The 26,023-nt window shown below is 45.2% G+C and overlaps 1 protein-coding gene across 2 annotated transcripts in view; it reads right to left on the bottom strand.

Moving 5' to 3' along the window:
• The window catches only part of GALNT18 (polypeptide N-acetylgalactosaminyltransferase 18), a 330,059-nt gene extending 323,267 nt beyond the window's left edge, over positions 1 to 6,792 (bottom strand). Inside the window, exon 1 of one of the 2 annotated variants that reach the window (XM_066630404.1) lies at positions 6,174 to 6,792. In XM_066630404.1, the coding sequence (XP_066486501.1) occupies positions 6,174 to 6,411 (238 nt within the window). In that variant the 5' untranslated portion in view covers positions 6,412 to 6,792. The remainder of the gene's footprint in view (positions 1 to 6,173) is intronic. The other variant, XM_066630399.1, reaches the window with a different exon arrangement.
• Between the last annotated feature and the right edge of the window lie 19,231 nt (positions 6,793 to 26,023).

Here is a 26,023-nt window from a genome sequence, read left to right as displayed (position 1 = left end):
AAAACTGGAGGTTAGGCCCAGGCTAAAAGAGGGTTGGCTCTTGACTCTTGGCCTCACTGACAGACGAGAGCGTAAGAAGTAAGCACAAAGAACCAGGAAAAATGGGTGTGGTGTGGGGATTGGGAAAGGACTGGAACTCTCCGTCCTGTCCCTATCATTAAATTTAATGGGCCTTTCAGTTAGTAGCAATGAAGATAGTTTGTTGACATCCTGTCAGAGGAGTATTTAATTTATGTGTGCACACCTATTTGCAGATGTGGTTGCTTAACATTTTCAGGTGCCTTCATCTTTTATATATACTTTATAGCCTGGTTTGTTTTTGATTCCTTCTTTTGATCTACACCTGTGGTTCTCAAACTTTGAGGGAGCTTTACGCCCTCAGTAAGTCTTTGAGGGGGAGGGGTTAGGACAGTGATGTCATCCCCAGCCTCCAGTGGCCCTTAAAGGGATGAGGGAACCTTTACACAAACTGATGGGTCATGACCCACCAGTTTGAGAACCACTAGTCTACAAGATCACAACATCATAAGAACTATCTTGTTGGATAAACACTAGAAAGCCCATCTAGACTCATCAGTGGCCAAACAAAATGTCCAGCTAGATTAGCTTTCACTCAAGAACTGCTACTCATCTTCGTCTTCTGGTACTCAGAGACAAATGACACCTCTGAACTTGAAGTGTAATAGCTTCAGTGTAATAGCTAAAATAAACTTTAACAGCACTACTCTTTATAAGTTTGTCTAATCTTTTTAAAAAAGCTTTCATGCTAGTAGACAGCACAGCATCCATGATGCTTCCTACTATTTGTTTGCCCTTAACTTGTGGTCAATTTTCATTCACTACATTAGCATCATGTATTATACCAAGCCAATAGTCATGATTCCAAAAGACCCAAGCAGATTGTTTCTCCTTGTCTCTCTCTCACACACACACACGCAGCCCTAACTCTGGAATTCTGTACAGCAGGGGTCCATTCTTTGCCCACAAATTGTGATAATATTGATGACCACTGGGCTCTTGCTTCCAGGCAGCTCTCAAATCCCTTCTGGGTATTGATGCTGTTCCATTTGAATGTTGTATCGAAATATGAGATTTTGTTAAGTTCCAAAAGTTACCTTGAAAAAACGGTGTAAACTTTTGGATCACTTAAGCATTGGTGTGCGGCCAGTCAAAAATCAGGCAGATACTATGCCATGCCAAAACAATGTTGTGTTCCTGCCTGATAATATTGCAAGAGCCTGCCAGATACATTTGCCTGCAGTTTACTGATAGAACTGTGTGTTTGGCAGAGTGCACTGTATTTAGGCAGTTGGCAGTTGTGCATATTTCACTTTGGGTGCCTTCACAAGGTCCTCTGAGCAGTCTCTTCCCCCTTCCCCACTCCATATTCCTTTAACATTTTTTTCCAGAATTGCTTGCATTTTCTGTAAAGAAATACATTTCTAGCTGGAAAAGGTTTGCACTATTCAAGAGAGATTCTGGCTGAGAAGCCACATGCAGCAGAATGAAAAGACAGAATGCCAAGAAGGTAAAATAGATTGTACCCACTTCGGACTATAGTTGAAGGAAAAATCAATTTTGGAGGTTTCCCTACAGGAAGAGCCCTTTCCACAAATAGGAAGTCAGCGCAGCAAATGTTTAGCCCTGACTTTTGCCTCCTGTGCTGAGTTTATTACTATATGCAGGGCATTTAGCACAGGAGAGCATCCAAAAATGTCACATCCATCTTCCTCCTGTGGGCAGGGCATACTAAACCCTATACTGGTCCACACGTAGAACAAGAACATTTAGTGCTTTATCCAGTGCTTAAGAATGTTCAAAACACTTCGCAAGCATAAAAGTCAGTAACCCTCACAAGGTACTCACCAGTTCACCTCTAAACTTGCTAGGATAGCAAGCTACTAGGAAAGCTACCAGCACTTAGCTTTGGTCTCTCTTACCCATCTGTAATAATGGCCTAAAGGAGGAGGCTGAAGTCAAGTGAGAGGTGCTAAATCACTTATACAGACACTTTACAAGTTCATGGCAGAGGTAAGATTTGAACTGGGGACTTCTGAACTTTTTAGCACTGGGACCCACCTTAAAAAAGTGTCCATTTACCAGCCATTCAAGCCCTGTAGCTATAATAGTGATTGGGCAACAGTGTCCCACCCCCAAGCAGCAGGTTGTTTAAGCACAGATGCACATAGCCTTGTTAGTTTCTGCCTTGTCAGTTTTGTGAACCAGCATAAATTGGGTCGCAACCCACTGGTGGCTCCTGAACCCACAGTTTGGGAACTGCTGATCTAATCAATTCCCTCTGATGGACATCTTCTGTATAGAGGTTCATCCTCTATGCAAAAAGTTAGAGTGTCTCAAGTTATCCCATAAACCAATATGGTTCCTTATCTGGTGCGTTGCAACCACCAGCCAGGGAAGTACTTATCCCTGCCCCTTTAAGGGGCAGGAGGAGGGGGAGACAGCTACACAATCCCTAGGATTGTTTTTTTTACTTCCCTTCAGCCAGTGCTGTTGTCCTGGGGAACACTCCTCAGGGCTCCCCAAGACTCCAATGCTGGCTGAAGGCAAGTTTAAAAAAAAATCCTCCTGTCCCTGGCAGCAGTATGATCCTGGGGATCACAATGCTGCCATAGCCCCTCCTCCGCACACACTTACAGTGCTCCCAACTCCCTTGTAGGTGTTTGGAAAGCACTGCTGTAAACAGATCCAGAACTGCTAGTTTCTATGGCTTCTACGGCACTGTAATTGAAGCCTATCCTTTCATTAGAAGACATAGATTTAGGTTCTCAGGCCAAAGCAACATTATGATTATAGACCTTAAGGTAGAAATGAAGGGGAGGAACTATGTACAACACCTTGAGCTCCTTAGAGGAAGGGTAGTATAAAAAATATGATAAATAAAAAAAGAATAAAATAAATCCTTTGTACAGTTACTGGAGATTAAAAGTGCAATCCTATGCATGTCTTCTCAAAAGTAAATTTCATTGTTTTCAATGGAACTTATTCCCAAGTAACTGTGTATAGGATTGCATCCTAAATTCTATTAAATTATTGACTACATTGCTTATACACAGCATTGGTCATTCTCACCCTCATAAAGAAAATTCTTATACAAAAAGCCAAGTCATCTAATCTCTAGCTGGCAGAGATTAATTTAATCTCTCTAAAGTTTCTGGGCAGAGTTGTTTCTCAGCTGTGTTACCAGAGAAACAGTCCTCTGGGTAAGTGCCAGAGGAACTTTCTGCACGCAAAGCTTGCATTTTGTCACCTGAGCCCTTCCAGTGTCACTTTTTGTACAAACACATCATTAACAATGATTCTGAGGTTTGTACAATTCATTTATTTAGGGTGGGCTATTAGACCAAGGTCTGCAAGAATACCCACAGCCCAATCCTATGAATTTTGACTCAGAAGTTAAGCCCCACTATAGTCAATGAGGCTTACTCCCAGGTAAGTCTGCACAGGATTTTCACCTTTCTGAAGCAGAATCTCCAAACCCAATGAAATTCCAGTGTCCTTAAGCATCTTTTTTTTTTTTTAAACTAAGTCTTAGGCTGACAACAAAACATTTCATCTATGTTCTCACTATAATGACTATTATTTCTCCTTAAACTTAGCACTAGGATTCCAGAAAGACCTGGATGATACTGAGAAAGTTTTGAACTGACTGATCATCCTGTCTCCAAAATGGAAAACAGTGTCATTTATTCCTTTGCCCAGGTTCAGGAGGAGGAGGAGGAGAAGCAAGTAACATACAGTCAGTCATGTATAAAACCACACCCATCAGCAGGATCTTGTAAGGTCACCATTACACACTGAAATCTAGTTCACCTAAAATACACAGTGTGCACTTCACACCTTAAAAAAAAATATCACATGCATCCTGCTCTGACATTCCAGTCCTGGGGGCAAAACACATTTAGGAGAAAGGAAATCTGTTTACCAGCTGGTAAACAGCTGGAGAAAAATAGCAGAGTTCTTTTATTAGGTTGGGGCAGGGAGGCAGGCTGAAAAGCATAGGACACCTGCCCAAGTGTTGTGAACTGAAGACATTTCCAGACAGGAAATGTGATGTATTAGAAGTTTCCTTAAAATAGTGACAACTCCACAGCTCATCATGGACATTCTGTTCCTATAGTCCTGCACATACCAAATGATGGCAGAGTCCCAAATTTTTTGACCTGGCAAGCTAAAGCACTGGGAACCAGATTTAACAGTGATGTTCTAACAGTTTTCCCCTCCCCAGCAGATTTTCAAAGAAAGAGAGAATTTACAGCCCAATCCTATGCATGTCTACTCAGAAGTAAGTCCCATTAGAGTCAATAAGGCTTACTCTCAGGAAAGTGTGGATAGGATTGGGCTGCTAATCATTCCTTAGCCAGCAGTTCCCAAATGTTATTTCACCCCTCCATCAACAGCATGTCAACCAAAAATACTGTATACACATCTGGTGCTTGGGGGGGGGGGCGGAGATGCAAACACACATTCTGGTACCAGGAGATTAACATGCAGTTCCAAAAATAACACCTTGGTAATAAAATCATTTTAATTTTTCTGCCTTCAACTCACCTTCCCTGGCAAGATGCAGCCAGACAGAGATCAAATTAAAATGCCATTACACAAATTAAGAGTCTGTTCAGGATTATGTTCCCAACCTGCTCAACCTGCCAGAGAGCCAAACCATTCAAAACAAGATGCAAAGGTAAACACACGTACACACAGAGAGTCCATATAGAAAGACGTTTTAAACGTGGGCTAGGCCAGAGCTTGGAGGGCACTGGATGAATTGGGGTGAGGGTGGGGGGCAAGCCATAGTTCAAGACCTGTGAAAAGGAACACAGGCATAGATCCCAACAGGGTGCAGCTGAAGAAAGACCTCTCCACTGAAGCAAGCTCTGCCACCAGCAGCTCCAACAACAAGCTCTCAGCAGGTTTCTTGCAGCCCTGGGAAGAGACAGGCAGAGACCACCCACTGGGCTATAAGATGCCCGCTGCATGGGGCTGACTCCCAGGATCTTCGTCGCAACCGGACGGATCACATCACCTTCTCAGCCAAAAGCTGCCTGCTTCTCCAAGGCTCCAGATCGGTGGCCACTGGCGGAGGGGACTCCGGAAGGGCATCAGCAGCCCCATCCAACTTCTTCGCGATCGTGGGCTCCCCAGGAGGTGGGGAGGGGTGGGGAAGAGGGATCCAGCCAGCACCAAGCCGCCTCCAAGAGCCCCCTGCCGCTCGTTCGCTCAGCCAAAGCTGCTTCCCTCGACCGCGCCAACGTGCAGGAACGGGCGCTGCAGGGCTCGCTGTGGCCATCGCCGCCTCCACCTCCTCCTCCCTTCCTTCCTCCAGCCTGGCCGGCGGCTCCTCGGGCAGAGGAGGCGGCAGAAGCAGCCAGCCAGGAAGGAACTTTCGCCTGGCCAAGAAGTCCTTCGCCGGTCAACAAAGCCCCCGATTCTTCTGCTGAATGGACCTCTCTTCTCTCCCCCCTCCCCCCACACACACCCCGCCCTACGGCAGCGGGACTCGGAGTACAATCCTATGCATGCCTACTCAGAAGTAAGTCCCATTAGAGTCAATGGGGCTTACTCCCAGGAAAGTGTGCACAGGACTGCAGCTTCAGATCACAATCCTATGCATTTCTACCCAGAAGTAAGTCCCGTTATAGTCCATGAAGTGTGGACTTAACCCAGTTAAGTGTGGATAGGATTGCAGCCTGAGAGCCCTATCCAATGCATGTCTACTCAGAAGTAAGTCCCGTTAGAGTCAACGAAGCTAGCCACAGCTAAGTGTGGATAGGATTACAGCCTCAGAGCACCAGCCTATGTATGTCTACTGAGAAGTAAGTCCCATTAGAGTAAATGAAGCTTACTCCCAACTAAGTGTGGATAGGATTGCAGCCAGACAGCCCAATCCTATCCCTGTCTATTCAGAAGTCCCATTATCGTCAGTGAGGCTTACTCTCAGCTAAGTGTGCATAGGATGGCAGCCTCAGAACACAAGCCTATGCATGCCTACTCAGAAGGAAGTCCCATCAGAGTCAATGAGGCTTACTCCCAGCTAAGTCTGCACAGGATCGCAGCCCCAGACCTCCAAAGCAGCCCCTCGGGACGCCCCGCAAGGAGAGGAGTTCTGTGCCGGGAGCGCGCCGTGGGGGGCGGGGAGCGCGCGGCGGCCCTACCTTGGATGTGCTGCTTGATGACATTCTCCAAGTGGTCCAGCCTCTCGATGATGCGGAAAGTGTCCCCTTTGTCCTCCTCCAACTTCTTCTCGGCGAGCAGGGGCTCCTGCACCCTCACGTAGACGCTGGCGAGATAGTTGGTCACCCAGCCCACGTAGAGCAGGCAGACGATGTTAGTCATGCCACTCAAGATCACGCAGGTGGACACCAAAGTTTTGGTCTTCCTGGTGCAGACCATGCTGGGGTCCCTCCATATAGCTCCACGGAAAGCCTGCGGGTCTGGGACCAAAAGGGGAAGCCCTCTTGGCTAGATGGAGCTCCTCTCCTCCCTCGGCGGCAGCACCGCAGCCCGCCACCCCTCAAGCTAGCGCGCTTCCATCCACCTCCGCAGCCCCGGACCAGCTCCGAGGGAGCCTCAGCCTCGGGGGCGAGGACGCGCAGGGGCCGAAACTTCTCTCCCACCGCGCGCGCCCAGGCAGGGCTGCTGCTCCAGCGCGGCGCTGCACCGGCGGCGAAGGGCGCGAGGCGCGCAGGCAGGTGCCCAAGTGCGGCCAAACTTTCTTCTCCTCCGCTTCCCACAGGCTCCCGGCAGCAGCCACGGCTTCCAATGCCAGCCCTGGAAGCCGCAAGCAGGCGAGCCGGGCGGGCGAGGCGCGAGAGTGGCGGCGCTTTCCGCCAATGATGGAGAGGCGCCCCCCCCTGCAGGGCTGGCTTGCATCACCAGTCCCGCCTTCCCCCAACGAGGAGGGGCAGAGCTTCGCCAGAGACCCACCTGCCAGCCCCGCGCTCTCGGCACACGCGCGCCCGCTGAGGGGGAGGCTGCCACCTTCTGCGCGCCGGCACTTGTCCCAGTGGGGACCTCGATGGCGCGCTTCGGAGTTTCCATGCGCTCTCATGCAGTGAGAAGGATGGCTCCTCTATCCATCGGGATTAGTTCTGCCAGTCGCCTTCCTGGTCTCCACGTGCTTAGTATAGGCAGTGTTTCTCAAACTGTGGGTCGGGACTCACTAGGTGGGTCGCGAGCCCATTTCAGGTGGGTCCCCATTTATTTCAATATTTTATGGTATGCGACTCCCATGGCATGTGACTGCATCTGGGGAAATGTGACACATCTGTACTTTTAACAGGCTACTCTGTATACGCTTTTAACATTGCATATGGGACTTACTCTTGGGAAGGTGTGGGTAAGATTTCAGGCTAAGATTGTGAAAAAGTTTCCTGCTTGATGATGCCACTTCTGGTCATGACATAACTTCCAGTGGGTCCTGACAGATTCTCTTTCTAAAAAGTGGGTCCCAATGCTAAAGGTTTGAGAACCATTGGCTACAGGGAGGAGATCAATAAGGCAACTTGAAGCAAATAGCACATAGGCAACTTGAAGCACATAGACAAACAAGCCTTGCTGAGGGAGAATCAGCATGGCTTCTATAAGGGTAAGTCTTGCCTCACGAACCTTTTAGAATTCTTTGAAAAGGTCAACAGACATGTGGATGCGGGAGAACCACTGGACATTATATATCTGGATTTTCAGAAGGCATTTGACACCGTCCCTCACCAAAGGCTACTGAAAAAACTCCACAGTCAGGGAATTAGAGGACAGGTCCTCTCGTGGATTGAGAACTGGTTGAAGGCCAGGAAACAGAGAGTGGGTGTCAATGGGCAATTTTCACAATGGAGAGAGGTGAAAAGCGGTGTGCCCCAAGGATCTATCCTGGGACTGGTGCTCTTCAACCTCTTCATAAATGACCTGGAGACAGGGGTGAGCAGTGAGGTGGCAAAGTTTGCAGACAACATCAAGCTTTTCCAAGTGGTGAAGAACAGAAGTGATTGTGAGGAGCTCCAGAAGGATCTCTCCAAACTGACAAAATGGCAGGTGCGTTTCAATGTAAGTAAGTGTAAAGTCATGCACATTGGGGCAAAAAATCAAAACTTCACATATAGGCTAATGGGTTCTGAGCTGTCTGTGAGAGATCAGGAGAGTGATCTTGGGGTGGTGGTGGACAGGTCGATGAAAGTGTCGACCCAATGTGTGGCAGCAGTGAAGAAAGCCAGTTCTATGCTTGGGATCATTAGAAAAGGTATTGAGAACAAAACAGCTAATATTATAATGCCGTTCTACAAATTGATGGTAAGGCCACACCTGGATTATTATGTCCAGTTCTGGTCACCAGATCTCAAAAAGGACATAGTGGAAAAGGAAAAGGTGCAAAAGAGGGCTCGGGCACCTTCCTTATGAGGAAAGGCTATGGCGTTTGGGTCTCTTCAGCCTAGAAAAGAGATGCCTGAGGGGGGACATAATTGAGACATACAAAATTATGCATGGAAAGGATAAAGTGGATAGAGAGATGCTCTTTACAATCTCACATAACACCAGAACCAGGGGACATCCACTCAAATTGAGTGTTGGGAGGGTTAGGACAGACAAAAGAGAATATTTCTTTACTCAGCGTGTGATCAGTCTGTGGAACTCCTAGCCGCAGGATGTGGTGATGGCATCTGGCCTGGATGCCTTTAAAAGGGGATTGGACAAGTTTCTGGAGGAAAATTCCATTACAGGTTACAAGCCATGATGTGTATGTACAACCACCTGATTTTAGAAATGGGCTATGTCAGAATGCCAGATGCAAGGGAGGGCACCAGGATGCAGGTCTCTTGTTATCTGGTGTGCTCCTGGGGCATTTGGTGGGCCACCATGAGATACAGGAAGCTGGACTAGATGGGCCTATGGCCTGATCCAGTGGGGCTGTTCTTATGTTCTTAATAAGGGCGCAATCCTAACCAACTTTCCAGCACTGGCATAGCTGTGCCAAAGGGGCATGTGCTGCATCCTGCAGTTGGGGTGCAGTCATGGAGGCCTCCTCAAGGTAAGGCAGTGTTTGTTCCCTTACTTTGCATTACGCTTACCTTGGTGCTGGAAAGTTGGTTAGGATTGCACCCTAAGGTGACTAATTGCACTGGCTCCTCAGCACAGATCTCAGCCAGGATTTGTTGGAGCCCAAGAATCCCCTGGGTCCCTGCAGCCGCCTAGTTCTTTGGTTGCAAATGGGCAATCACTTTCCAGACTGCAACACACCAAATCAGGCCAAAGGCCCATCTAGTCCAGCTATCTCACAGCAGCTCACCAAGTGATTCAGGGAGTAAACAAGACACAACCTGGCTCCTTGTGCCCTCCCCTACATCTGGCGTTCCGAGGTAACCCACTTCTAAAATCAGGAGGCTGCACAGACCTTTCATGACTTTGTAATCTGCGATGGACTTTTCCTCCAGAAATTTGTCTAATCCCGACTTAAAGGCATCTAGGCGAAATGTCATCACCACTTCCTGTGGCAAGGAGTTCCACAGACTAATTACACGCTAGGTTAAAAAGTATTTTCTTGTGTCTGTCCTAACTCTCCCAAAACTCAATTTTAGTGGACACACCCTGAATGTCGCATCACTGGGAGAGCATTTTCTCTCTCTCTCTCTCTCTCTCTCTCTCTCTCTCTCTCTCTCCCCTTTCCCATGCTGAAGCAAATGCCCAAGGTGGTTTACAAAGCTTTATAATAAAGTACAAAATGTCACAACAGGTAAAAACATGAAACAAGGCATTAAAACATTAATTTTAATAGTACACATTGAAACATAAATCAAAACAGCAAAATCTAACAAAATCATTGATCCCCAATATCATTGTTCCCCAATGGGGAACAAATTAGTCCAGGGAAGCTGTCAAGCCACATCTATATTTCAGAGGCCTGGAGGGCAAATATCCACTCAGCAACCAAATGCCAGACGGAACAGGTGTGTTTTGTCCATTTTATGTTCCAATGCTCAGGAGTAAGTCATTGAGACTTACTTCTGGGTAAACATGGTTGGTTTGGACTATGATACGGGTCTGTGGAGGTGCAATGTGAGGAAAGTTCATACACTAGGGTGGCAATCCTGTCCACACTATCAATTGGGAGTAAGTCCCATTGACTATAAAGTGATTTACACCTGAGCAGATATGCACAGGATCGGGCTCTGTGTCTGCCTGTCTGTCCTGTACGGATGACTATATCTGGGTTCATTATTACAGATCAACATTCCATGTACACTGTACACAGATTGTTCTTGCATTGAATGGAATATGTGAATAACTATACTCAGGTACATATAACAGTGATTCTACCTGGATACAGTTTAATATGCGAACAACCCTACGGCCATGGCCATCCAGTAAGTGCAAGTTTCATAGGTCTAAATCAAATATTCTAACCACTAGCCACATTTGTTCTATTGGTATGTATTCTTTGCATATACAGTACGTGCCTAGCTTAAAACCTTTAACCGATGGAATTATGAGCTCTTGGCTTGCATAATTGTATTCTGAGATTGACATTAACTTGAACTGTGCAGACCAAACTGTGTTGTTTGGAAAGTCTAGCTCTGCGCCCATGCAGAGCATTGTAGACATCCAGATGATGCTCTGTGAGCTATGGACTACTTCCAACCCACTGAAGCACTTTCAGACATATTCATAGTAAACAATAAAAATGTGAACTCCATATTTACCCTCAGTCACATAACCTTTTCAGTGAACTCGGATGGAGGGGAGGGGATCACATACGCTTGGACGGGCCATCCACATGCAGCCTCTTCCAAAGACCAGATGTGTGGTTGCTGGGTGAAGGGAGTGGTCAGCAGGGGATGGTCTGAAAAGGACTACAATATTTTATCAAGAGCATGAACAAAACCATTCTATGACTGTGGCAAGTGCTCAGGTGCTACACACCTGAAACGTGATTCAGGTTGTAACCCTAGGCACCCTTGTAGAGAGTGAGTCCCATTGAACACATGATTAAAAAATGCATATGATTGTCCTGGTGCATCCAATATAAAAAGTAGTGTGTGCATTGTGGTAAATTAAGGGCACAACCCTAACCAGGTCTACTCAGAAGTAAGTCCTATTTTGTTCAGTGGGGCTTAATCTCAGGAAAGTGTGGTTAGGATTGCAATCTAAGGGCGCAATCCTAACCCCTTATGTCAGTGCTTTCCAGCACTGACTTAAGGGCAATGCAGCTCTGAGGTAAGGGAACAAACATTCCCCTACTTTGAGGAGGCCTCCGTGAGTGACACCCAACTGCAGGATGCAGTCCCATTTGCATCGCTATGCCAGTGCTGGAAATTACTGACAGGTAGGTTAGGATTGCGCCCTTAGGATTAGGAAGGGGTTAGGATTGTGTATTCATATTATTAATTAGATATCCTGGTTGAATAACTGAACAATGATAGCATAACTAAAAGGGAAGAACTACAGAAAACTAGACCCTTTCCCATTAATGGCAAAGAAAAGGTGCCAACAGAAAGAAAAAAAAAAAGCATTGAATATCTGCATCAGGAGAATACAGAAAAATCATTTGAACATGACTACCATACTTACACCATTTTCTTAAGCATGTCTACTCAGAAGCAAGCCCCACTGAGTTCAATGGGCTTTTTCTCCAGCTAAGTGTTCACAGCATTGCAGCTTTAGTTCAAGCATGGCCTCTTGGTAGGGTGGTTCCACATACCCTCTTGGGAAAAGAGCACAGTTATCTCTTGGAACAGAAAGAGCTACCCCTGGATTGCATGTTTTGACACATTATATATAGAGAGAGCAGTGGCTCAATGCCAGGATATAAATACAGTACAGACAGGTTAGAATGGTATCTTTGCATCTCAGTTTGTTGAGAATATATCACCATGGTTTGCTTTCTTCTGACAGCTCTCTAATAAACTTTCTGGTGCTTATGGATCACACACAGGGGCACACAACATTCTTGTCTGCACTTGCCTGTTTTTATGAAGCTTGAACCCTGTGAGGCTCAGGTCAGAGGCAGAAAAACAGGGCAGCAATAATAAAACACAGGAGGTGAGAAAAGAAAATATTATTGTGGTATTAAAAAGTAACTATAACAAATGCAGTACTCTTAAATGCACAGCTTTATTGCAATTAAAAACAATGTATCCAAGAGCAGACATTTGACCATTGGTATGAATTTTTCCCTTAGACCTCAAGCCTATGCATGTCTACTCAGAAGAAAGTGTCAAGTCTATGTTCTGGATAAGGCAGAAACACAGCCAACAAGGTGGTTCAAGAACAGGTGCAGATTGCTGGAGTCAGCAGGATCAGCAAACACCTGTGACTGCCTCACCCTGGGTGTGGCTTAGCCTACACTGATTGGCCACTCCAACTACTTAATGTTTGGTCTATTGAGCCTCCAGTGCAGCAGTAGGAGACTATTCAACTGCTGCCAGTAATGTGGGAGGCTGAATGTGAGTATATGCATGTTGATACTGACCATGGAATGAACTTTGACTGTGTGTCTTGGAAAGCTGATTTGGATTTGTTGTTTATGGACTGACTGCTCATTGTGCTGACTAGGACTGTTTACTGATTACTCTACCTGTGATAACCCTTGATCTGAAATATAACCACTGCATTCAAAGAACTCTGCTGGTGTATGCTGTTTTGTGTGCCTGCTCATCCAAGGTTCCATACAACTCTTTACCAGACAAAGGGTTGCAACTCTAACAGAAAGTCCCACTGTGTTCAATGCAAGTGACTTCCAGGAAAGTGTGGATAGGACTCACTCACTCACTTACTTGACAGGCATCAAACCCTGAAATGGCAAATTTGGTGAAAGCGGCTTGTGCCTGGGTATATGTAGACACAGCAAGCAGGATATAGCTCTTCATCCCAGCAACTTAAAAATGATTTTTATAATTTTTTTCACCTTTCTCATCCTTTTACAGTGAGGTCTCAGGCATCTATACTCGGAAATAAATCCAATGAGTTCAAGTGGGCTTGCTCCCAGATAAGTGCACATCAGATTGCAGCCAAAGTCTCCTTGGTGGAGCTGCAAGCATATAGCTTTCAAGATTACAAAATTTAAATAGATTTTCTGCCATTCTTTCCCTCCCATCAGACTCTTTGTTTGAAAAGAAGATATGGATTTTGAGAGCTTTTCAGTAAATAACATCATGTTTCTGTTCCGGCATGTTAGAAGCATGCAGAGACTGAGAAGGAGCAAGAGCTCCTTCTTCCATTTATCACAGCCAAAAGTCAGTGAAATGCAATTCCGAGACACTCTCACTGAATAAGTAAAGATTTTGATATTGAGATTTTACAGGGGCCACTGAGTGGGATGCGAAGCTGCCTGCCTTGAGGTACATCAATGCATGGTAATGGATAGCATGGATAGCATAATGGATAGCATAATGGCCATTCAGCTTGCTCAACAAGCCACAGAAAAAGTTTCCAGGATTTTGAAGGTGGAGGTCATAAGTTCACTCAGTGCAATTAGCTCAGCATGTTCTTCTACTGTACACTGCCATTCACAGTTGTAATACAACAGCTGGAGTGAGCTAATAATAAGACTAATTAGAATTTGAGTAGAGAGTGCCGTATTCAAAGAAGGGATTCTTGAAAGAGACAGCAAAAGCTATGGGACCAAGGGAAAAAGACAAGTACTGTATATGCTGGGAGAAGGACTTTCTTCTGCTTTGCTTATCCTTTCCCTTTATTTTTTTTTCAACTTTCTTCTCCCAAAGTGCCTGATTAACATAGCAGCAAAAGTAGCATATGCTGCGGGCCCAGCATTTTTGAGGGCCCACACCAAATGTTGCAAGCTGTTTTTGATGAAATTGGCATCTCACAATCTGGCAAGCATGATGTTTACTTGCCAGGGAAGCTGCATGCTGCATGGTATGTAATTATTTCAGGGCTCATTAATAACATGATACAAATAAATAATTTCATTCAAATTTAACTTTACTGTGAACATAAACCTACTGTGCTTCAGCACTGGCTGTCACAAATATGCTGGAAAGCATGTTTTGGCAGCAGATGAGGCAGCAGTGGGAAGGCAGGTGCAAGCCTGCCATAACCCATGGACATAAGACTTAAACACATAAATCAATGCCCTGTCACCACCATCCCCCTGCTGCATCACACCCCCTTCCCACCCCCATTCCACCTTCCCCTTGCCTCTCCATCGAGTGCATACCAGAGCAGGTAAGCTCCATGCTGGCTGGTGGAGGGGCAAGGGGAAGGTGGAATGGGGTGGGAAGGGAAGGGAATGTGACACAGGGGGTGGGTGAGGCATTAATTTATGTCTCGATATTTATGTGTATTTTTAAAACTGAGGACCCTTATAATATACATGCTACAAGCACTGCTTAATCCATCCTTGTTCTCCCCATCTCTGTAAAATTAAGTTCTCCTCTCTACCCAACTTTTGTTATTTCACTTTTGCTCATGTTCTAGTATAATCCCAGTTTGCCAAACCATACCTTCATTATAAGAATTTCTCTCTAGCTTTCAGAGCTGGTTGATGATTCGGGTGATCGGAAATCAGCACGCGTTGTGAAAATACTACGCTGAGAGCTGAGTTGAAACTTATTTTGACCAAGGCTCCAATCTTGAGTCCATTTCATTGATAGATGTATCAGTGTAAGCTTTGGTTGTGGGTTAAAATTTAATTAATTGCTTCAGCTGTTCCCAATTTAATGAACAAGATTCTTGGCTTTTCTTTCCAGTCTATGTCCAAATATTGCATTTCAGGATGGTCAGTGTGGATTCTTCCTTCTAAAAATTGTCACAGCTAATGTTGCTGCGTTGAACCCGGTGTCAGCACATCTGAGAATATGAATCTTCAACAGTTATGAGAAGATTTGCTGACACTAGGGGGCATGGCACTTCTTGAATGGGTTTTAATTTGGGATCCAGGCTTTTATTGTGTTTTGTTGTTTTTAATATATGTATATCATGTTTTTAATGTTTTTAATTGTGAGCTGCCTTGAGTGTCCTCATGGGATAAAAAGGCGGGATATAAATCTCTTAAATAAGTAAAATAAAATTTGGTTATAATTAAACTTATGAATTTTAAAGCCATTCTGACTTTGGTTGTTACTACAGACATATATACACTCAATTTCAGATTCCCAAACTGATGAAAAAAAGTATTATAACTGTTCTTTCTGGCTAGCAATAAGGGTTAGTTTTGCTTTATTAATCTGGAAATTCTCAGGTTTGAGAAAAATTGCACCCTTTAGGCACAATCCTAACCCCTTATGTCAGTGCTTTCCAGCACTGACTTAAGGGCAATGCAGCTCCGAGGTAAGGGAAAAAACATTCCCTTACTTTGAGGAGGCCTCCTTGAGCAACACCCAACTGCAGGATGCAGCACACGTCCCATTGGTACAGCTACGCCAGTGCTGGAAAGCTCTGACATGAGTTAGGATTGCGCCCTTAATGTCCTCAGAAAGGCACCTAAGTTGAGATTCTGATAATATGCAGGTTTATTTTCAATAAATCTATTGAAAGTCAGATAGCTAAAAAAAATTGAGGCTGAAATCCTACACATGCTCAGCTGGGAGTGTCCCATTGAACTCAGAGGCCTACTTCTGAGTAGACATGTCTAAATTTGTTCTGTAAGATATCTTGAATCAGCTACGTTTAACCTACAAAGTGGACAGGCTTTTATCCTTGGCCTTGCAGTTCTGCTTTAGATATAGCTCTGGAAGTTCTTATATAAGCCCTTCAAACACACAGCTTGCAGTATGGAAGCTGGTTTTGTGTAGTATTGCTTTGTGTGGTATAGCAGTGGGCAGACCTGTAGTTGGGGTGCATGGGGAGCAGGAGGTAGGACCAGGATCCAGCACTGCCCCATTCCCGGACAGCCTGGGGCAGCTCCAGGCTTCTCCATTCTGCTCAGATCTGCGCCACTTCTTTAGGTGGCGCAGATCCAAGTAGACCCAGTGGGGCTGCTGTGACTCTCCCTGGGGTAAGGGGAATTTTTTCCCCCTTGCCTCAGGCCAAGCCTCAGCCAGTTCAAAATGTACACTGGATATAGCACAGGCCCACCAACCTGCCTGTTCCAGTGCAAGTTGGGATCGCGGTGCCCGAAGACAATTGAACTTGTTGCTCTGGGAAGGTTTTGCTCAGAATATTCAGCAGAGCCAGGGGAGGGCACTGGCGTATCTTGCAATTTAGTTTGGCAGCCGTATCAAGGCAAATAATAAGCCAGCTCATTTTCATGAAAATCATGCACAATAGATTTCCAGCTCTGGAGCAGCTGCCAGATATAGGTACCATTTTGGCTCCACATGCTGTCAGCCGTAATGTTCTTTGGCTTAAACAGTGTCTGCAGGATGGTTGAAAAGTACATCAGTCCTGCTGTGTTCGTCTATCTGGCCACGGAGAGAAAAGAACGCTGGACTAACCAGCTGTCTCTCTGGGAAGATCACAAGCAGAGAATAATGCGATAATAATTGCCAGAATCCTTCCTCTTTGATGTTACTTACATTGAATTGCACATGTCTGTGCAGTGCTTCCTGGGTCCTGAGCTCAAAAGGCCCACAAAAGCCAGCCTCTTCCTGCCTCTTCACCATTACCTTGCAGAGCAATAAAAATGCCTTCATATCAAATGATACACCTGTGCTATAGCAAGCCATGGCTGCTTCTGTGCCAGTGATGAGGCAGGTGAAGGGCCCAGGGGCCAGTGCAAAAACACCACTTTTGCTCCTGGAATAGTTCCGGATTTTGCAAGTTGCTCTTTTAACACAACAGTACATACAACCATGCCAGGAAAAAAAAAACTTACTATAATAACTTACTGTAATTTTTTGGGCCAAATACTTCAGGGTTTGGGAGAACATTTAAAATAAGTAACACTTAAGTATTCACACAATTTTATTCTTCTCTCTCTCCCAGTTGTTTCCAGATTTGTGCTAGTGACACAAAAATGCCCTTGTTAATTTCAAACAACGATACATTTGGGAATAACTATTTCTCTGCCCACCTTTGTTTTGTTATTACTGTCAGTTTTCTCTCTCTTCCCCAGCTTACCCCCTTCTCATTATGCTTAAAATGACGGTTTTGCTGTTTTTTAACTCGCAGAATCAAAGAGGTAGAAGGTACCTACAAGGTCATCTAGTCCAACCCGCTGCCTGTAGCAGGAAATCCTCCTAGAGTATCTCTAGCAGGTGCTTGTCAAACCTCTGCTGAACCATTCGTGTTGGTGTTGCAGTATTGGTGTTGGTGTTCGAAAATATTTTTAAATGTTTGATTGTGAGTCACCCTGATACAAGACTTCCAATAAAGAATGGTATGGTATATAAATCATTTAAATAAATTACAGCCCAGTCCTATCCAGGCTGCCTGTGTCACAGTTCAGCAGTGCCAGAATGGCTGCTGCTGTATCCCACGGGGCCAAAGAGGCAGCCAGAAGTCTCCTCAAGGTAAGGGAACATTTGTTCCCTTGCCTTGTGTTGAGCCCCGTAGCCTCTATGGGTCTACTCAGATCTGGAACAGCTCAATTGCTGGTGCAGATCTGAGTAACCTGTAGGGATTTCAAGTGCTGGAAGGGGATAGGATCTGGTGGCAGCCTCCTTCAATGTCCCTGCCCCTCTCTCAGGTCTAATGGTTTGTGGAAGTAAAGCAGAAGTTGTCTCTGAAAACCAGATGTAGCTTCTACAGGCTTCTGTAGGACATTCTCAGGCCCACAGATAGAATGGGTTGTTGGCCTGGTGATCTGGGAGAGGACTCCAGGGTTTCCCAATGAGACGACTGCATCGCCCTCCCTTTCCAGAATGGCTCTGATTTAGAGCAAAATGTGAGCAAGTATGGATGGGAAGGCCCAGTTGTGACACACCACACATGAGTTCATGACCCACATTTTGGGAAACCCTGGATTACTCTCATAAGTTGGGGGAAGACTACAGTTCATCTATGCTGATGATTTTCTTGAAAGATAGTTACCATTTCTTTTTCCGAACGCAAAAACATCAGATAAGAGGCTATGAAGACTCGGAGCCCAATCCTATGCATGTCTATTTAGAAGTGAGTACCATTATAGGCAATAGGACTCCCAGGTAAGTGCAGATAGGATTTCAACCTCAGTTCAGTATTTATTTTGCCAAGTGTACATGTGAAGTTGGAACTGAATGCTATCTATAATGCACTGGGAAAAGTAATTTTTTTGTTTCTTTTAGAGAAAACTTTGTGGTTTTGATTGATTCAACCATCACTAAATCACTCTTGACTGACAGCTGCAATTGACTGCCCTGACAGCAGTAAGAATCACATTGGGCCCTGCCAAAAGAGACCAACAGCATCAGCATTCTCAGTCATTTCTGTTTGATTTGGCCATGAGCAGTACTTTGTGTTATTAATTTTTTATGGACTGTGTATGCCATTGCACAAGTAGCAGGCAATACACAAAATAGCCTCTTGATTCCACTGATGCTGCTGAAAAAAAAAATCATATTGACATTAACAAAACTAAAGTGTCTTCCATACTATCTTTTTGAAATCCCTTTCTATTGCTCCTTTCTATTGGGGACAAAAATATTGATTTTTTGCATCATTCCTATAATATGTGCTTTGTATTCTGATCCACAGATGGCAAATAAAATATTCAACAGACTGGCATGAGATGGCTATGTTATTGTGCTGTAGTCTAGAATGCCTGTGGATGATGCCTGCTTTAAAGTCAAATAAGCTGCAAGGAGGAGAAGTAATATAAATGACAATCGGATTCTTTTCCAATGCCCTTGATTTCAGGTTTGTGTCACCTGCAAATGAAAGCAAGCCCAACTGCCCATGCTCTGATGATTCTAGACTGTGACCATGCAGAAGTTGGTTATGTATGACAGAAAGCAAAGCAGACTTCTCATGACTTATCAAGGCCTTGATGCTGGGAATTTCATAAAAGCTCACCACCCACTTCTGTGAGACCAGGCATGAATGATCAGTGCATTACAACGCAGAGCTTTTGTTCTTAAGCCCATTTACCTGTGAGCAACATGCTTAGGGAACTTGAATGAAAATGTAGAATGTGACTTCCCTATGGAAGAAACATTTGAAGAGTGGAATCATGCTGATAATAGTTATATGACCCCAGCAACAACCGTGTAAGGTAGTGTATTGGAATTGCGGAAGATATTATTGAGGAGATAGAGTGTGGTGTCCACAGTGCCCCTTGCTCTGAGTAAATGCAGGATTAAAGCCCAGGTGGTAGCTGGAGGTGTGCTGCACAGCTGCAACCACTAGAGCATAAGGAGATCCCTCAGGTATATAGGGAGCACCTGAGGCAGAAAGGGTGGTGGGTGATAGAAGGAGTACAGGTTGGAGAGGAGATTAACTTGGCTTATTGAATTGGGAATCAGACTGTGGATTGTGACTGGACTTTGGACTTTGATTTGGATACCCTGACAGATTGGACTGACCTACCTGGAACCTGACTTTGGACTGTAACTTGGCTTATTGATAACTCTGTTTGATTGGACTGGTTTACAAGGCCCAGTGGATTGGGATTTGGCAAAACAGGTAGGTCAGTATTATTTGTCCCATATTGCCAGTAAAGGGAGGGCAGATTGGGCTTGAGAGATGGTACCTTGCTCACCTGCCTACTGAATTCATGGCAGAGATGAGATTTGAACCAACCAAAATGAGTCTCTTCTGTCACCATAAGTTAGAGCCCAATCTTATACATTCCCTCTCCTGCCAGTACAGTGGAGCAAAAAAGGCTACCACTGCGTCCTACAGTGGGGGCAATCATGGGGGTCGCCTCTGGGTAAGGGAACATATGTTCGCTTATCTGGGGTAAGCCTCCTTGGTGAAATTGTTGGCTGAATTCCATGCTGACCCAGGACAGTGGATCAGGTCTGGGAAGGAGCTTAGGATTTAGTGGCCATCGCTGCCACCAAACTCACCCCCTTCCCATACCAAATTTGCCCATCTCTCACCCCTGTTGCCTCCTTTTCCCACCCTCCCCCACCCCTACTACCACCTCATTCAGCCCTCTCCTGCCACATTGGCATGTGCAGGAAGGCTCCAGCCTTCCCACTGGCACTCTAGCAGTGTGGACTTCTCCCCATAGGTTGGCCAATAGGATCACTGGCTCATGAATTGGGTTCCCCCAGAGGCAAATAACAGTTCTGTTAAATGTAGTACTGTATCTCTTCCACTTGCAAATGGAAACACATTCAATTTTCCAGCGTGGCACAGATATAGAGGTGCCTTGATCCATGCTCACATTCCCAGCTGTTATATTTGTGACACTATACCTTGTGTTTACAGTACATCTGATTGTAGATCAGCTCACGAAGGAAGAAAACAAGGAACATTATCCCTTCTCTGATATGTTTATGGAACCCCGACCTAAAGCAGAGTCACACAGGGATACACATAAAGCACAATTAAATAGATTTGGTAAATGCAATTACAGTGGCAGTGTGATCACAACTTGTGATTTCTTCCAAATCTACAGCAGTAGATAACAATAACAGGTACGCTACACATGTGCACTTGAATTTAGTATTTCTTTTTTTTTTCTTAGTACTTGAATAAAACTCCATTCAGTGAGAAGCAAATGGCTTTAGACCACAATCCTACTTGTATGCATGACTATTCTGAAGTAAGTTCTGTTGTGTTCAATGGGGCTTCCTTCCAGGAAAGTTGTAGGATTTAAGCCTTAGAGTCTATCCCCACCATCTTCCCCCATATAGCCATACTGCAAGACTGCATGCTGCATGGTAGGAGGAAGATCAGATGGCCATTGACAGACACACAAACAACTTTTTTACTTACCTTCACCATAAGCTGCCTAATCACTTTGGGTCTCCTTGGTCCCATGACAAGAGAACTGATCTGCCACTGCTGTCTCCTCTTCCTTTGCAGACTACAGTCCCCTGAAATGTAATACATTTGCAGGCTTATCAAAAGGCTTAGAACAGTCTGAAGACTTTCTGTGGTGAGCCTTTTGATCCATGCAGAGAACTGCACCTTTTTCCCCTCTCATAAATGGCTTTCCAGCCCCCTAGTGGGCAAATCTGGGACTTCTTCATTTTCCAACCCTTAGAAATGAGGGGATTTGCTTGCTGTTTCATTTGCAGTACGTCAGTGACAGGGAAACCCAGCTGCAAATCTCCCTACCCCAAGTACATCAAATTCACTTGATGGCTTTGGCCACATTGATGTATCTCAGTCTTAAATTGTAGCGAGGATTATTTCTTCTTTATTTTATTTATGATTCCTCCCCTTCTCTGAAGGCTCAGCTAAGGACATGATCCTAAAGACCGCCGGTGCACACTGTCGCAAACATACCATAAGGCACGCCTGCAACCATTAGCACTGGCCCAGCGCGGGCACTGGCTCAGTGCGAGCCCCCACTGGGCCAGTGTCGGGCAGAGACTGGTGGACTGCCACCAGGTGCTCTGTGCAAAGCACTAGGCGGCAGAGAGGTAAGTGGGAGCGTGGAAAGAGGCAGGGGGAGAAGATCCAGGTTGGAAGGAGAAAGGGAAAAGGTGGGGAGAAGGCATGATGGGGAAAGGAGCAGGGTGGAAGGGGAGTGGGCATACGTTGCACATTAATCTAGCACTGATTTATGCCATTATTGTGAATTAGGATAGGTAATGGTTAATGGATTGGTGTCTTTTTTTCTTATTTGTGTATAGAAAAGCTCCTCCCCTCCTGTTTTATTTTTGATAGATGTAATAAGAACAAATCAATTTTAAAAAACCCACAGCAGAATTAATATTAGACCTTTAAAAAGGAGACAAAAGGGCATCTAATAGGATCTAAGGGTGCAGAACACCATTCCTCTAAGGAAAGGTATTTTAGGCTTTGTAGTTTTGGGAAAAAAAAATACAACAAAGGGGTAGTATGATAGAGGCGTATAAAATTATGTATGCCATGGAGAGAATAAATAGAGTTCTCTTTGCCTTCATAATACTAGAAATCAGGGTCATCCAATGAAAGTGATTTGTAGCAGATGCAGAACAGACAAAAGAAACTACTTCTTTTCATAATACATAATTAGCTAATGAAATTCACTCCTGCAAGATGCAGTGATGACAATCACTAGCTTAGGCAACTTTGAAAAGCGGATTATACAAATTCATAGAGGATATATCTGCCAACCGCTATTAACTGTGATAGCTAAATGGAACTGGCATGTTCCACGATCTGCTTAGCAGTTTACTGGGGACAAAAGAAAACATGAACTAGCTAGCTCTATCACATCCCTCTCCCGTGTTTCGCAGAAGCACCTGGGTGGTATTGTTGGAGACAAAATACTGTACTAGATGGACAGTTTTTTCTTATGGAAGCTCTTCTAAATGCTGGTTGTTGTTCATTAAGATCTGCTTTGTACCTGCTGAGCCTACATGCACACCTGCATCTGTCCACAGCAGTACCGTATTTTTCGCTCTATAAGACGCACTTTTTCCCCCCCAAAAAGTGGGGGGAAAAGTGTGTGCGTCTTATGGAGCGAATACTGAAAAAAAAACTCCGCCCCCGGCCCCACCCCCAGCCCGCTCTGCTCGGCTCCGCTTCCCAGGAAAGCGTGGGTGGGGTGGCAGTCTTGCTGAGCAAGCCCGCGTGTCTACTCAGAAGTAAGTCTCAGAGTCACTGGGGCTCACTCCCAGGAAAGCGGAGGTGGGTGGGTGGGATGGCAGGCTCGCTGCGAAAGCCCATGTGTCTACTCAGAAGTAAGTCTCAAAGTCACTGGGACTCACTCCCAGGAAAGGAGGGGGGATGGCAGGCTCGCTGAGAAAGCCCACATGTCTACTCAGAAGTAAGTCTCAGAGTCACTGGGGCTCACTCCCAGGAAAGCGGGGGTGGGGTGGCAGTTTTGCTGAGCAAGCCCTAGAGCTACCAGTCCATCTCCAGGCGAAATGAGTCAATCGCGGGCTTCTCTCCTGTCCACGCATCCCTAGGAGTGAGCCCCTGGCAGGCTTGTGAGCCCAGGGAGCGAGTCCAGGGAACCCAGGGACTGAGACGGGCTCCTCCCTGGGAGAGGAGGCGCTGGCAGGCTTTTCTCCCGTCCACTCATCCCTGGGAGTGAGCCCCATTGGCTCTACTGGGGCTGACTTACCTTTCCCCTGCTTTTGCACTGGTATGTATGGAGATCTGCACCCCCCCCCCACTTCCATCTGTTGGTTCTGTGTGCAAGGGGTTTTGCAATGGTCTTGCTGTGATGCCTATACAGAGATCTTACCTGCCCCACACTTTTCCCCTGCTTTTGCACTGCTATGTATGGAGATCTGCGCCCCCCCCCCCACTTCCATCTGTTGGTTCTGTGTGCAAGGGGTTTTGCAATGGTCTTGCTGTGATGCCTATACAGAGATCTTACCTGCCCCACACTTTTCCCCTGCTTTTGCACTGCTATGTATGGAGATCTGCACCCCCCCCCCACTTCCATCTGTTGGTTCTGTGTGCAAGGGGTTTTGCACTGGTCTTGCTGTGATGCCTATACAAAGATCTTACCTCCCCCACACCTTTCCCCTGTTTTTGCACTGGTCTGTATAGAGATCTGCTCCCCCCCCCTTATATTGGAATCCAGGAAGATCTGGTGAGGAGGTAGATGTGGTGTCAGCAGTGGCCCCTTTAAGGGTAAGGCCTGGGCATCCAGCAGAGAGTGCTGCACAGCTGCAGCCACTGGAAGGCAATAGGGCCCTCAGGGATATAAGGAGTACCAGAGGCAGAAAGGGTTTGTGGGTTTTGAAGGAGTGCAGGTTGGAGGTAGGGGAGGAGACTGACTGGGTTTATTGAATTTGGAATCTGACTGTGGATTGTGACTGGACTTGGATACCCTGATGGATTTAACTGACCTACCTGGAACCTGACCTTGGACTGTAATTTGGCTTATTGGCTCTGGACTCTGATTTGGTAACTCTGAATGATGGGACTGATTTACTTGGCATCTGTGGACTGGAACTGGACTCATTTTTGCTTGCTGCACTGGTGAGTTGCACAAGGGGGACTGATCAGCCTTAAGCGGGCACGAGGCCCAGTGGATTGGAATTTGGCAGAACATCATTGTAGCAGAAAGATAATGTGATCCCCTATTTGTGTGCACCTGCTTTTGTGAGCTTCATAAATTCTGACTCTAGCGATGATGAGTTCTTGGGGTTTCCAGAAAACTAGAGTGCTCAAACCTTTAAGTCTCTCCATTTGTTAATGACAGTGATAATGGTTCTTAATGCCACTGTTGACTGCTGTTCACTTTACATGGTTCAAATGTTATTCTGTTATAGTTTATTAAATATTTTATTACACTATTTGGTTCAGAATATTTTTTTCCTTGTTTTTCTCCTCTAAAAACTAGGTGCGTCTTATGGTCAGGTGCGTCTTATGGAGCGAAAAATACGGTATATAGTATAGAGAAACTGCTCACACAATGATATGAAAGAAGATATGTATGAAAGAAGATATGAGAGAAAATATATGAAAAGTTTCCATTGTTCTTGTCAACAATTTATTCTCACAAATTTTTCACCAGAAACAGAAGCCACCACAATTCTTAATACAATTGTTGTTAGTGTACATCCCCGTCCCCCCATTATTATTTAAATGCACTAAACAGAAATAATCACAGGGGAAAAAATTCCCCCTTTTTAATGGATTGAGCAGGTCAAACCAGCACACAGAAGGTGACACACTTCAGAGGGTGCTCAGGTCATTAATGAGAAAAATGGGTGTTAAGAGGTGTGGATTAATTTGATGTGAAGGGTAATGGATAAAGGGGAGAATTGAGAATTGATGTGATTGAGATGGGGATTGATAAAGATTGGGAACTGATACAGGGAAGAAAATGTCAGTGAGCACAGTCAAATTTCATTTCCAAACTGAAGCACCTGAATGAATTTCTGTATGTAGTGTTCGGTGCCACCACCAGGTTGCTGGGAGATCTTGAGAAGAGCCCTCATATGTGGGGTTTTGGACACTATCATTACCACCAATTGTGGCAAAAGTGAGGTTTCAAGGACAGACCTGACTATGTAGGCTAGACGTGTCAAATTCATTTCACATAGGGGGCCCAGGCCGAATAGCATTCATGGCACCTGCTGAGGGCCGGAACTTGTGACATCTTTAATCAGGAAGTGATGTAATTAAGCAGGTCATGGCCAGATAAAAGCATTTTGTTCTCATGTAGAAACTCGTTTGCTGCAAATTACAGAAGAGAAAATGTGCAAATCTTGTTCATAATTTCAATATATGAGAGATCCAATTATCATGCTAGGAGAGCCCAATTATAACAAGGGGGGCAGATAAATTGCTTCCGGGGGTTGCATGTGGCCTGTGGCTTTATGTTTGACACCCCTGATGTAGAGCTTCTACTAGGTGAAGGCCCTTGGCCAGTGTTTTTAGCCAATCTGTGACCCCATAACTGACAGCATTCTAAACATAAATAAATATGTGGTTATCTTCTTTGGTAAATGGAGTTATGCCCCATTTCCTCTCAGCCTCCCAAACTAAGAATCCAGGGCTTCCTACTTAGCCATTCCAGCATAGTTTTGGTAACAAACATTTCAAATACAGTCCTTGGCACCGAGGCTGCTTTCTGACCCTCATCGGTTTTAGAAAACAAGCCAAAATTGGCTCTGAGAAACAGTAATGCTCCTCCCACTGGCTTTGGTATAGCAGCAGCATTTGGCCTGATGTCTTTTCCGCTTGTTATAAATCACTATCATTATATGGTTCATTTCCAGCCTGAACTCTTGCCTTCTGTGCAGCCAATATTTACCTATGTCTATCATCTCACAGCTGACTGTCCTAGAAGGTGCGTAATTCACAATTCACCACTCATTAAGTTAACCTGCAAAAGCTGACAGGTGAAATGATAAGGGTTCTGAACCGCATTACGATCTCAAAACAAAATCTATATTTATGAAAAAAGGATTTGTCTTCCAATTGTAAAATGAAATGGAATATTTTCTTCTTGTCCTGAACTTGCCATGGTCCCAAGCCACTATAAAGTAGGCCTGCATAACTTACGGCTCACAAGGCCTACCAGTTATAAATTAAGGCCCTGCCAAGTGCTTGATAACACCCCTGACCC

Source organism: Tiliqua scincoides, chromosome 1, assembly GCF_035046505.1.
Source record: "Tiliqua scincoides isolate rTilSci1 chromosome 1, rTilSci1.hap2, whole genome shotgun sequence".
NCBI lineage: Eukaryota > Metazoa > Chordata > Lepidosauria > Squamata > Scincidae > Tiliqua > Tiliqua scincoides.
The sequence above is the reverse complement of the archived record's forward strand: the minus strand, read 5'-3'. Positions and strand labels throughout refer to the sequence as shown.